Source organism: Maniola jurtina, chromosome 16 (genome assembly GCF_905333055.1).
Source record: "Maniola jurtina chromosome 16, ilManJurt1.1, whole genome shotgun sequence".
Taxonomy (NCBI): Eukaryota; Metazoa; Arthropoda; class Insecta; order Lepidoptera; family Nymphalidae; genus Maniola; species Maniola jurtina.
Window position 1 is genome coordinate 9,395,981 of NC_060044.1, and position 14,458 is coordinate 9,410,438.

General features: G+C 34.9%; 2 protein-coding genes across 2 annotated transcripts in view; both read right to left on the reverse strand.

The window, feature by feature from the left end:
- The window catches only part of LOC123873174 (G-protein coupled receptor moody), a 103,761-nt gene that overhangs the window by 81,532 nt on the left and 7,771 nt on the right, over positions 1 to 14,458 (reverse strand). The window lies entirely within an intron of this gene.
- Positions 9,018 to 10,571, reverse strand: LOC123873453. Its single transcript, XM_045918299.1, has 2 exons — positions 10,134 to 10,571; positions 9,018 to 9,248 (listed from the first exon to the last, which is right to left on the reverse strand). The coding sequence occupies exons 1-2, from the start codon at positions 10,569 to 10,571 to the stop codon at positions 9,018 to 9,020; spliced, it is 669 nt and encodes a 222-aa protein (XP_045774255.1).

Sequence of the window (14,458 nt, forward strand, 5' to 3'; positions counted from 1 at the left end):
TCCACGCGGGTGAAGCCGCGGGCATCCTCTTTTATAATATGAATGTAACATATCTACGGTATAAAATATATATTGTGCTATTGCTTGGAAAACACTAAAGTGTTATAGTAGCTTATCGCATAAGTTTGTTTCGTTTACTTTCCGACTTTCTGTACAAAGGTTTGGATATAAATAAAGCAATAAAGGTTGTACGTAATACACACTTATCTCAAGGCAGAAATACATTTTGATAATACTTTAGCCATTGTAGTGTCCCGTAAGTACATTTTATTTATGCCTCCATTTGAAATCGCGCATTTACGACATATATTTTCCCAAACGTCAGCTAGCTACCCTTTTTATCTATGCGATTCTGTAGTGAGCTCAGGCTACCTGTTTTTTTGAAGATAAAGGAGCAGACAGAGACAGTTTATTTGAAGATAAATAGGCATTCGAGGCGCTACTTTGCTTGGTCTCGACATTCAAGACACATAGGTATAACACATTCGCACATCAATCAGAGGGATTGGCGAAAATGTAACAAACAGTAAGGAAGTAGAAACGTCAATTTTTACTCTTCCTTACAAAATTGCTAGATTAAGTGCCCCTTCACACTAGCTTTTCCCTAACGTGGGCGTTCTTCAAAACTATGCCCAGCACCAATCCCAGCACAGACACGGAGACAACGTAATTTTCACTTGGTCGCGGATTCCATAATGGCCTTTTATCTTTATTCGTTCATTTTCGTAATAATTTTTTTAACAGTAAAGTAAACAATATTTCTCATTCAATAATTCTTCGTCGGAATCCATTTTATTAATGACAATACAAAAATGATAACGTAATCACGCGGAGTCTTCGCGACTCTCGCGCGTATTGTTAACGCTCGCGTTTGACTAACGTCTACGCTGAAAAAACGCTAGTGTGGGGCTCTAACGTATTTAGTTTTACGTATATAAGTACCTACATTCAGAGTTCTGATTTTATCCTCTTTCAGGGTGTGTAAAATATAGAGTTATTTCTTACAACTCGGTACATTTTAAACTAGACTCCATTCTAATGTAGGTACCAATATCATCAGGTTTAATTTTATTTTCGCACAGCACAAATTGTTGTCAGTAAAAAAGCTTTTTGTAAAAAAAAAAGACTAAATTCTATTCTATAAAATGAGACAATTTCAGCAATTTACTAAGAATGCTACAAGCTTACGTTCGTCCAAAGCAGTATGTTAAAAGAATCAGGGAGCATATTACCATATTATTAGGGAGCTCATGGCCCCATATTGAGGATAACGCAGTCTACAGAATGTAGACGGCATCATCAAAGTTACATTGTTACTTACTGAGAATAAAAATGTAGATGACAACGCATTCAGATCGAAAATGTTATTGATTTGAATTTACAAAGCAGTTAATAACCCGTTATAATTAATGATTTATTGGTACTGTAAGTACCCTTAATCGGTTTAGAAATGGCACACGATTAGTCTTTATGTGCATCGTATTCCTCTTTACTAAGGATCGCGATTTCCATTTATCACATAATAGTAAGGGGTTTCTTAGCATAATAAAGCGATGGATTTCCAGATTCTTCCGCATATTACAACTCGACTAACAGAACGAGATTTCGGTTTTTACAGTTATCATCAGATGTTACTAATAATAGTCGGAACTGTCGGGTTGGCTTACTCTCCAAGGCTAAATCTTTTTTATATAGCTAATGGTATCTACATTTTCAAGTCTGCCTTCAAAATTAATGGTAGCATGATACCTTTGTGTTATCCGATTCAAAGTGACTTCAAAATTTATGACTTTAATTTTTCTTTCTACCCTTACAACGGGAAAAACACTATCACACAAAAGTCGCCCTTAGGACTGATAGGTAAATAAACGCTGATAAAATCTCGAAACTAGTACACGGCCTCGAAGAAAAACTATGCCAAAAGGACGATTAGTGAGCTGAAAAAGATAAACAGACCGATTTAGGCTAAAAGCTTTTCGGTGCAATTTGTCACTAGATGAGATTTTGTAATGAAGCTTCAATCTACTGTGGAGTGGTCGGACTGAAATCGGAAACGTGTTCAAATCTCATCATCATCAACATCATCAACCCAATGCCGGCTCATTCATTGCCAAGCACGGGTCTGCTTTCAGAAGCGTTTGGCCATATTCCACCATGCTGGCCAAGTGTGACATATTTTCTTTCACCATTAAATCGAATAAGATTTATTGCTCAAAGCTATAATACATTTTTATTCGTAGCTAAAAGCGCACATAACTTATTAGAGTTAGTGGTGCGGGCCCGGAATCTTGAATAGGAGGTCGTTTCATCGCTTTTCATCAATAATTATAATTGATCTTATATCATATCTATTTCTCGCTCAAGTTATTCCCTTTTTTTTTAACTCTTTATTGAAAAGCTTAGTCACTAAGTGACTATGTCGCTTTATTATTTACAATCATCATTAACTTACCCTCGAATCTTAAAAAATATTCTACTTAACTTATATAGCAATTTAGCCCGATCACACGCAGGAAATGAAAGAAACAAGTTATTCCCTTTCTTTAGAAAGCGACTAAATTAAAACGAATAATAATTATGCAGACAAAAATGTCATGAGTGAATAGGCAGACACCATTTAGGCTGGAGCTTTCCACCTTAGACTAGGCTACATCATTACCTACCGTTAGTGTAAATCAGTCATCAAGCCTGTAAATAAAACTTTTCAGACTTAGCTCAAGCTAAATCTAGACCAACGAAACGTTTTACCGTGTACAATAATAATGACAATATTATTATCTTAACGAAACACGAACTTCCAACATGATTGTATAGGTACATATACATATAGAAGGTTAACGTACCTTACGTACATAGCTATCTCCTTACTCGTTTAATATGTTAGCTAGAACAGAGTCCGAGACATCTGCTAGAGATATTACAATAAAGATAATTAGGGATCTTCAAGGATAACCGCAGACCCGTCTAGAAACGTAATACGACGCCACAACCTCGGGTAATAATGACATACTTTGTTCTCGTCAAAACTAGACATTGTTGAATAGCCACGCTATTATGTGACGCACATTTTTTTTAACCCCCGACCCAAAAAGGGGTGTGATAAGTTTGACGTGTGTATCTGTCTGTGGCATCGTAGCTCCTAAACTAATGAACCGATTTTATTTTAGTTTTTTTTTTGTTTGAAAGGTGGCTTGATCGAGAGTGTTCTTAGCTATAATCCAAGAAAATCGGTTCAGCCGTTTGAAAGTTATCAGCTCTTTTCTAGTTACTGTAACCTTCACTTGTCGGGGGTGTTATAAATTTTTAATTTAGACTTGTTTTTTAATTGTAAGTAGGCACACTTTTGACCACAATCACACATAGAAAATTATTATGTAATATGCTTAAAAAATCACTACCTGTCCTGAAAGTTTTGCTGATGAATTGATATTTTAGGTACCAAGCAATGACTACGATTAAAATAAAAAAAAATATTAATTAAAAAACCGACTTCCAAAACTTTTTGTTTCCACACGTGTATGTAAGTATGAAGTCAGGCGAGCATGATAAAAGAAACTTGAAAAAGCTCGCCCGACTTCATTCATACATACACGACGTGTAGAAACAATATTATTTTTTTACTTTGACGTGGTTTTGGAAGCCGGTTTATTTAATACTAGCTGATGCCCGCGACTTCGTTCGCGTGGATGTAGGTTTTATTAAAATTCCGGTGGGAACTCTTTGATTTTTCGGGATAAAAAGTAGCCTATGTGCTAATCCAGGGTATAATCTATCTCCATTTTAAATTTCAGCCCAATCTGTCCAGTATTTTTTGCATGAAGGAGTAACAAACATACACACACACACACACACACACAAACTTTCTCGTTTATAATATTAGTGTGAAGTGTGACTAAAGGATGCCCGCGGCTTCGCCCGCGTAGTTTTCAGTTTTTTTTAAATCACGTAGAAATGGTTTATTTTTCCAAGATAAAAAGTAGCCTATGTCCTTCCCCGAAATGTATCCTACGTCTGTACCAAATTTCATTAAAATCGGTTCAGCGGTTGAGCCGTGAAAACGTAGTAGACAAACGGACAGACAGACAAACTTTCGCATGTATAATATTAGTATGGATTGTTTTTCAATCAAAAGCATTGCACCATCTTAATTTTACGTTCATAATGCATTGTCCCAGTAAACTAGTAGGTAGTTGTATCGTATTTCAGCATCCTTTACAACTTGTTGGTTGTTCGACGTCAATTTGACGTATATGACCATTATTCGAGATCTCCAAGCGTGAATATGACTTCTATTGTGCAAAATCTAGTTAGTGAAATTCCGACCCAGTTTAGTGTAGAATTTCTATTTTGTTTCGGTTTCGGTATTCGGTTGTTTAGAGAATCGTACAGTCAATATGTCGTTTAGTAAATTGGTGATGACCAAATTAGTTTCTGTGTTGGGTACTTAATTATTGTGCATTGTAAAACACATTTTGCTTTTGGAAATATGAACGTACCTGCAGGCCGATTCAGAACCCTTCGATAACATAATTGTCGATCGATTCGGCAAGTTGTCGTTCGATAAAATGTATTTTCAATTCAGAATAACCGAATCGACAGTGAAATTGTCGAAACCGAAACCGAATCGAACAGACGTAGATATCGTTCGATTACGACTATCAAACGCTATTCACAACAACCTAACCGAATAATATTTGTCGAACGTCCGATAATTTTTGATGTTTACTTATCGAAAGCTATAGGGCATTCGATATCTTTTTGTTCACCTAGTTTCGTACCATCGTACAAGAAACAACAGTTTTGAAACTTTGAAATTTAATATTATTTGTTGTTATAGCGGCAAGAAATACACATTTTGTGAAAATTTCAACTCTCTACCTATTACGCTTCACGAGATACAGCCCGCTGACAGACAGACGGACAGCGGAGTCTTAGTAATAGGGTCCCGTTGGTGCCCTTCGGGTACAAAACCCTAAAACCAGCGGACAAAAATCACAATACCGAGCTTAAAAAGGCTAGAACCCAGAGCCGTAAAACCAGTTAATAAAAAAAACCAAACTTGCCATTGATTGACAGACGTAATTGATGTTTGACATTTGTGTTGTATTTACGAGGATAGCTTTAATAAAACTTCACTAGTACATTTCGATGTTTTTCGCTCGAAATCAATAATTTAATAAGCTATCATTTTAAGTAATGACTTAAATTACCTTCAAGATGAATAAAAGTTATTTTTTAATGTTTAACTTGAATTTAAAAAGAAGTAAAATTTTGGTAACATAACATACTTTATAAATGCACATGTAATCGCAATGTTTCTTATCGAAAACGGTATCGTAATCGAAATCGAATCGAATCCTTTTCTCGAACGTTCTGAATTGCACGATAAAATTTGTTCGATTCGAGATCGATACCGAATCGAATCGATTCGTTATGTTATCGAAGTGTTCTGAATCGCCCTGCTGGTTTGTTAGGACGTAACTCGACAGTTTATTTGTTTAATATGAGACATAAAACTTTTTTTAATGTAAGTAAGTTCCTACTTACCAACTTGATTTCGCAGGTTTTTTTTATTCAGATACAATGTAGCCCTTGACTGCAATCTCACCTGGTAGTAAGTGATGATGCAGTTTAGATGGAAGCGGGTTAACCTGAGTATGCCAGTTTTTATTAAACTCATAGATTTTTGTGTGAACCTCTTGGTGTCTACACAGCCTCATACCAGAACCCTAACTTGCTTGGCGACACGTTTTTACAGGTAGGGGGGTAACTAGCTATGGCAAAAGCCAACCACCAGGCCGGACCAGAGATTAAAAAATAATTATATAAATAATAGAATATTAATTTTAAAGATAAATAAGCTTTAATTGCACATTACGTGAATATTATTCATGTAAGTAGGTAGTTATGTCATTAACTTTCTTGTTGTTATTATTTTTTTTTCATCCTGCTTCATACTTTTCATCTTATGGAGTAGAGATAAATTAGTTCGGTAATGTTTGGAAAATTTTAATCAGGAAGCACGTTGCTTCATACTAATGTGCCCTGAGCCTAACTGCTTCAAAAGAAAAAAAAATGTTTATTAAATTGCGCGGTTTCTTATTTTATTATTAAAAGCTTTTCTTTGTAAAAGTATTATTTGGGGGCAGACAAAACTGATAAGAGAGGCATTAAAAACATTAGATACGGCAACAAGGAAAACTTTTTTATTTAATTTCTTAAACTGGATTTTACAAAGGGCTCTGAACAAGTAGGAGAATGGTATTCGAGCGTTTGAAGCCGACGGGCGTTTCTTTTTAACCCCCGACCCAAAAAGAGGGGTGTTATAAGTTTGACGTGTGTATCTGTGTATCTGTGTATCTGTGTATCTGTCTGTGGCATCGTAGCGCCTAAACGAATGAACCGATTTTAATTTACTTTTTTTTGTTTGAAAGGTGGCTTGATCGAGAGTGTTCTTAGCTATAATCCAAAAAAATTGGTTCAGCCGTTTAAGAGTTATCAGCTCTTTTCTAGTTTTTTTGTAGAAAAGAAGGTTAGATAACCGTTAGGTTCATAATAATATGTCAATTGACAAATGTCAAGCTGTCAAGATGGACGTTGCCTAGATACATAATTATTTATTTGAAAATGATGTTTTGGAAAACTCAGATATTTGGATCGTAGGCGCGGAATAGTCCAAGAAAATCGGTTCAGCCGTTTGAAAGTTATCAGGTCTTTCCTAGTTACTGTAACCTTCACTTGTCGGGGGTGTTATAAATTTTTAATTTACACTTGTTATCCCGTAATAAGTTCACATTGTGCGAGAAAATATGACTGGTTTACCCCGGTTTCACTTTTGTGCAATTCTTGAAATCCTACGGTTGTGACGTCTACGTTACAAAAAGATGCTAACTACACAATAATTAGAATTTTAAAGAATAGGTTAAATATTAGAGGCGCCGGGATAACCTAACCCTAAAATTAAGTACCTATAACTGGTAATGTGTGGCACAGCTTTCAAAAATAAAAGTATTTTCATTCTTTCCAATTGTTAACCCCCGACCTAAAAAGAGGAGTGTTATAAGTTTGACGTGTGTATCTGTGTATCTGTCTGTGGCATCGTAGCTCCTAAATTAATGAACCGATTTTAATTTAGTTTTTTTTTATTTGAAAGGTGGCTCGATCGAGAGTGATCTTAGGCTATAACTTTATAATGTCTTATTGTATTAGTTAGTGTAGTAGTAATAATGTTTAAATATTTTATTGTATCTTTAGGAATATGTCCCAGATTCTGAAATGAATTTTAAAGTACTACAAAATCCCAAATTAATATATTGAAAATACATAGGTTCATTTTTATTCAGTCCCATCCTTCGGGCCTGTTCTCTGATTTGATAACCGCTCTCTGAATGCGAATTAACGAACCTAGTGTCCGAAATTCAATTCCAATTTATTCTGGAATCATTGGCATGCAAAAAGTGTGGCCCCAAAGATTTATGTTCGTGACAGCTTGTAATAGATTGTCCTTATATTATAATTAAGGGCTTTAGAAAAATTAACTTTTGGGGTGTTGCTGGTGAGTGCCACTGGGCGGTGCTTTTTATTGAGTCAAAGTCAAATCATTTATTCATTAAACTTGAATCTTGTATCGCATTTTTTTAAACTGTCTGCTCTGTGGCTCTTGCATTCTACGTGACATTGGCGAAGTGCATTGTGCTGGTGTGGCACTAGGTACTATAAGAAGAGAACATTTTACTCTTTTTGATGGTCAGAATTGTTACATTTATAAGATCATATTACCTATAGTGGTGAAAATTAATTACGTAAACTTAAAACTAAAGCTACGAGAGTTCCAAACGCACCTAGGTCTGATATTAATATCTAACGATTCATCATCATAATGATCAACCCATCACCGGCTCACTACAGAGGGTACGGGTTCTCCTCTCAGAGTGAGAGAGTGGCCATAGTCTACCATACTGGCCAAGTGCGGATTGGCAGACTTCACACACCTTTGAGAACATTATGATTTCCTTACGATGTTTTCCTTCACCGTTAAACAAGTGATATTTAATTATTTAAAACGCACATAACTCCGAAAATTCAGAGGTGGGTGCCCGGGATCGAACCGCCGACCGCCGATTAGGAGGCGGACGTCCTAACTAATAGGCTATCACAACCATTAGTTTAAACACTATCATAAAAATTATAAAATATTTTCTTCTTTTTAACCCCCGACCCAAAAAGCACCCCTCTTTTTGGGTTATAAGTTTGACGTGTGTTTCTGTGTATCTGTATATCTGTCTGTGGCGTCGTAGCTCCTAATCGAATGAACCGATTTTAATTTAGTTTTTTTTTTTTTGAAAGGTGGCTTGATCGAGAGTGTTCTTAGCTATAATAATAATAATAATAAGCCTTTTATTTTTCTCTCTTCATTTCACATTTGGTTATTTTACAATATAATTTACACTAGTCGTTATAAACAACATCATATTAAACAATTATAACTAATCTTACAGCTTTTAGATAAACAAAAAATTACAAAAACTAAATTACATTTTTAGAATAATATAAAGTAGTATACCTAAAGTTATTATAGATATTGTTTAAAATTACATTTTAATTCAATTTATTTTACTAAGTCTTATTAAGTATTCCTATTCAGTAATTACTGTTTATAATATGTACATTAAAACCGATTACTAATCTTACAATAATTTACATTCTTTTTATAAACAAAAATTTATCTATGTCAAATTACATTACAACAATTCAATTTATCTAGTTATGTCAAATTACATTACAACAATTCAATTCATCTATGTCAAATTACATTAAACATACAATAGAGTAGTACAATAGAGAGTATAATTATTATTTATTATTGAATTTATTTCAAATGATTTTCAATTTAATTTCTTTTACTATTATTCTTATTCTGTAATTTATCTCTCTATTATTCTATCTCTTTCTACTTGATTTTTTTTTTCTTTTTTTTTAATTATGTTTACATGTTTATTAATATACATATATATCTGTTAGTGTGAAGATGAGAAACCCTCTTGGGTGTAGGCCTCCTCCAAAACTGACCAGTTTTTCCTATTTTTTGCCAACTCCTTCCAGTCTCTGCCCGCAACGGATATGATATCATCTGCCCATCTAGAGTTAGGTCTTCCACGTCTTCTTTTGCCTTGAGGTCCGATCCACGTAGTGACTTTTTGAGTCCATCTCTCGTCCTGCAGTCTCGCAATATGGCCGGCCCATTTCCACTTTAATGAGAGAGCATGTTTTAGGAAATCTATCATATTTGTTTCTTCTCTTATATCTGATGCCTTAAATTTTTGAATTTTTTTAATATTTAAGAGACTGCGCTCCATAGCTCGTTGACATACTCTTATTTTGTTTTTTATATTTTTGGTAAAAACCCAGGTTTGAGCGCCGTAGGTAAGGCACGGAAGCACGCAAGAGTCCATGGCAATTTTTTTGAGAGTTACTGGCAATAGATTTTTAAAAATTTCTTTCATCGACCAGTACTTATTCCAGGCCATTGTTATTCTTCTTTCCACCTCTTCGGCATTACAATGTGGCTTAAAAGATATTTGCTTTCCTAGGTAGATGTATTTTTCCACATACTCTAGGATGTTTTCGCCCACATAAATGGGAAATTGGTTTGCGTTTGTCATAACTTTTGTTTTCCCTTCGTTCATTTCCAAGCCGAATCTTAGGCTGGCTTCATGTAGAGTCTTTACCATGTATTGCATGTCCCTACTATTTTCGGCGAAAATCACTAGATCATCTGCAAATCTTAAGTGTGTTAGAGAGGAACCTTTGATTTTTATGCCCAAATTTTCCCAATGTAGAGTTTTGAAAATTGATTCTAATACTGCTATAAATATTTTTGGAGAAAGAGGATCTCCTTGTTTGACGCCTCTATTTATTTCAAATGGCGGTCCAATTGTTTCCAACTTTACTCTACTCTTACTCCTTTTATAAATATCCTTTATTATATTTATATAATTACTGTTTATTTTGCAGTCTTTGAGGGCATCCCATATGCATGTATGGAAAATTGTATCGAACGCTTTTTTATAGTCAATAAATGCTACATATAGAGATGCTCTTTTTTCTTTGTATTTTTCTAGTATTTGCTCTACCGTATGGATGTGGTCCATTGTGGAAAAACCCTTGCGGAAGCCAGCTTGTTCCTTGGGTTGGTTTAAGTCAATCTGGTCGCTTATTTTACTGAGCAGACAAGAAGAAAAAAGCTTATAAAGACTGCACATCAAGCTTATTGGGCGGTAATTTTGTACATCTTTAGGATCTCCTTTTTTGTATAGTAGAGTAATGTGTGATTCTACCCATTGATGAGGGACTGACTCTTGAATTATTATTAATTTAAATAGTTTATATATAGGGGTTATCAAGATGTCCGCAGCGTATTTGATGGCCTCATTTGGTATGTTGTCCGGACCTGTGCTTTTTTCGGTTTTCAGGCGTTTAATTGCATTGAGTATGTCAAGTTCGTGCCACTCCTCTCTTATTGTATTTCCTTCATTCTCTATGTTGTGTATGAAGTGCGTTTCCGAATTCATGCTTGTGTCATAGAGCTTTTTATAGAATTTAGATGCTGTCTCTAGAATAGCTTTTCGGTTGGTAGAGATTTTTTGTTTCTCTTGCAAGCTAGGTATCCATGTTTTGTAAATTTCAAGTTCCCTATTGGCTCGCTTTATACCACGTTTCTCTCGAAGGGATTTTTCTATTACCGAAAATCTATAATTTTTATAATCTTCTTTAATTTTATTATTTACAGTTTTATAAATTTTTGTCAGTTCTTTTTTTATCTTAGGAGTCTTTGGGTACGTATTCTGAAGCTCTAGGCGCTTGTTTATAAGATTTTTTGTCTCTACCGATATAATATTTCTACCTATACTTCTTACTTCGTTATTCGAGAATTTTATGCCATTTTTAATGTAGTTTTCTATTTTATTGTAATAACTTTGGACTGTGTCTTCATATTCAAGAGCAACATCTGTACTATGCTCTACAAGATACTTTCTATATGCCTCTATCTCTTCGTCGTGTCTTAATATTTTTTTGTTATTTGAAAAGAGAGCTCTACTTTTTTTACCGGAATCGAGAGAGACAGTTGCTCTAACTAGCCTGTGATCCGATGGGTATGGTACTTGGTTCAAGATTTCGATGTTATGAATTATCTTTGGAATATCTGTTAAGACAAAGTCAATTTCGTTCCTTGTTTTCCCATCAGGCGAACACCAAGTCCACCTGGAATCAGATCTCATTTCATAAAAGGAATTCATTACTGAGAGATTATTTTCATATGCATAGCTTATCAGAATTTCTCCCCTCTTGTTTCTTTTTCCTAGTCCATATTTACCCAGTATACGTCGTTCTAATTGGCTTGGTATTCCAATTTTAGAATTAAAGTCTCCCATGATAATACATTTTTTCCCAGCCTCGTTCTGAGCTTTTTTTAGGGTGGTATAGAAAGTATCTACTTCCAGATCATCTGCATCCGTCGTCGGTGCATATACTTGTATTAGTGAAATTAAGTTATTGTTAATTTTTAATTGAAGCATTGCCACTCTATCAGAAAAACCCCGAAAACTGTGTATATTTTGTTTGTGCTTTTTTTGAATCAAAAAACCCACCCCATAATGTCCTTTTCTTTCTCCTGAATAACAAAGTATGTGTTTGTCGTATTCTTCTATGTTGCACCCCTGTCTTCTAGTTTCTGAGAGGCCCAGTATGTCGAATTTTATTTTTTCGGTAGCATTTATTAATTCTAATAATTTCTCTGTGGTTGCTAGAGTTCTAACGTTAAAAGTGCATATGTATAAGTTATTTTTTTTTTTTTTTTCTTAGCTATAATTGAAGAAAATCGGTTCAGCCGTTTGAAAGTTTTCAGCTTTTTTCTTGTTATTACTGTAACATTCACTTGTCGGGGGTATTATAAATTTTTAATTTACACTTGTTCTCTCTTAGCCCTTATTAATCCATTGTCCATAGGCCTTCTCACTTGCACGCCATTCTTCTTATTGGGTGAGCCTTCTCTAAGTTTTCACCGCAAGCTTGGTAATGTCGCCGTAATTATAAAATTTTGTGAAATGCTAGTTGTAAAGAAAGCAATAGTAACATTGTTCCATTCAAAATATTCAGAGTAGGTATTGAAATAGGTCTTTGGAATGTCAAACGGCTCGTGTAAGCGACATACCAAGAGTTTTCATGTTATTAAATTAAGGCTCGGATCTTCTTGAAGGGTCTTGACTCGTCCGAACTTTGGGCTGTCACTCCCAGGGCCCTCGCTGATGCAGAATCAAAAGTTTCCAACTTTTCCATTCCCAATTTATCTCCAAATCGCCATTTGGGGACGTCTACGACATTCAAATTAAACGTATAAGCATAAATTTAAACTTTCAGTGTCAGACGATCGGAGTAAGTATATTAGATTTTCGTTTCTTTATACTTATTAGTAAGCTTTGAATAGACGCTGATAATAGGATTTTGTCTGTCTTTTGCCTAAATATACTATCCCAGACGAACTTAGAAATAGTGATGTGCTCACAATAATCAAAAAGAATCGGATTGGATTGGAATCAGATTATTGTGTAGACCTTGGTAGCTAGATAGATAGATAGAAGTTTTTATTACACACAAAAACACGTAAACGAATAACACAGAAGGTAGAAAACAGAAAAAAACAATTGTGAGCAAAGGCGGCCTTATTGCTTAATTCCTTTGAATTAATTAATTTTAATTAGGTGCCTTGATGTTTGACTTGACAAAAACTTTTCATACACCTTTGAGAATATTATGGAGAACTGTCAGGCAGGCAGATTTCCTCGCGATATTTTCCTTAATTCTTTAAATTACGCACATAACTCCGCCAAGTTAAAGCTGCGTCTATGGCTGCGTGCCTGAAAACGAACCCCTGACAATTCGAATAAGAAGCCAACATTTTAACCATTAGGCTATCTGATAGACTAATGATTAAGATGTCGGCTCAGTAAAGCGCTGATAGCCGCTATCAGCGCTTTGCTGAGAGTAGGTGCCAACTAGGTACTTAATACTTATACATACTTGTAGTATTGTATTTTGTTAGAGACTCAATTCATGTGCAAAGTGTAAAATTTCAAAAGAATTAGATCAGTAAAAGTAATCAAAAAATCTCTCGCAAGATTTGAAACGAATACCTATATGGAAGTGAAACTTAAATACATTTGAAACTTATCTTCAATTTGTTCTAAACATATTGTTTTATAAAAATAGGAGTTGAACGTCTTAAACAAACAAATCGTAAGTAAAGTTGACGAAATAAACATAAATGTTTACACGAGCCATACACCTGTAAGCGCAGGTCCGCGTCTATAAATAAATGTTGAACATCAACATGTGATCAACAAATGTTACAACTTGTTGTTAAGTTGCTTTTAAAATGAAACTTTCAGATGACGTAAACAAAATCGATTTAATACTTGTCAGCGAGTGATACTGGATGTTGTGTCGAAGGAGTTTGAAATCATCATTATAACCATTATTGTCGTCACTCGTCAATCGATAAACGCAAACTGGAAATATTATCTGGGTACATTATGCATGTATGTAGGTCTCTTTTAAGAACTTCCATAGGTACAAAATCATTTCAATTTTCGAGATATAGGACAGTTTACAACGGACAACTGGTCATTTAGAAAGCTTGGGATAGTGCGGGTGACGTGCGGGTGTGCGGGGCGTCCGCCCGCCTCACACTCCGATTGCCATCTCAACCCGTCGCGTACTACAGGTACATTAAAACATTATTGAAGAAATTAGAACAGTGAATTCAGTTCAATTTAAAAAAAATACCGTAGATATTATTCCTCTGAGATCTTGAGGACTCTATCTTTCTACTTCTATTTATTTTATTGTATTTTATGATGCAATTCTGTACCCTCGTTAACATTGTTTGCTAAGCTTAAATTGTATTCTCCACTGCTACATTACTCTCTTTAGCGATGTTATTATTATAAAAATTATACACTGTTAGATTCTAGATTCTTAGAAGTCTAAATTTATCAGAGAACTTATTCCACTTCTTAGAACCTATATTCCCTTCTTTTAAAGTACCTATACTCGATGATGCCCACAAGTTAGGTTTTCAAAAGTCCCGTGGAAACTCTTCAATTTTCTGGGAAAAATAAAAACACTGTGTTCGTCTTGGGGATGGCTATCCCTGTAACAAATTTTGCCAAAATCGATTAAATGGATGGACCTTACAAATCCCTGGTAAATCTTTTCCGGATTCGATTTTTCGGAATAAAAAGTAGAGATGTCCGTCCCCGGCATGCAAACTATCTGTGCTCCAAATTTCTTCAAAATCGGTTTAACGGACATGCTGTCAAAAGTTAGCGTCTAGCTAGACACACTTTCGCGAAGTAATATATATATAAGTCTATGGAGCTATGGAGCAATAATAATTGTC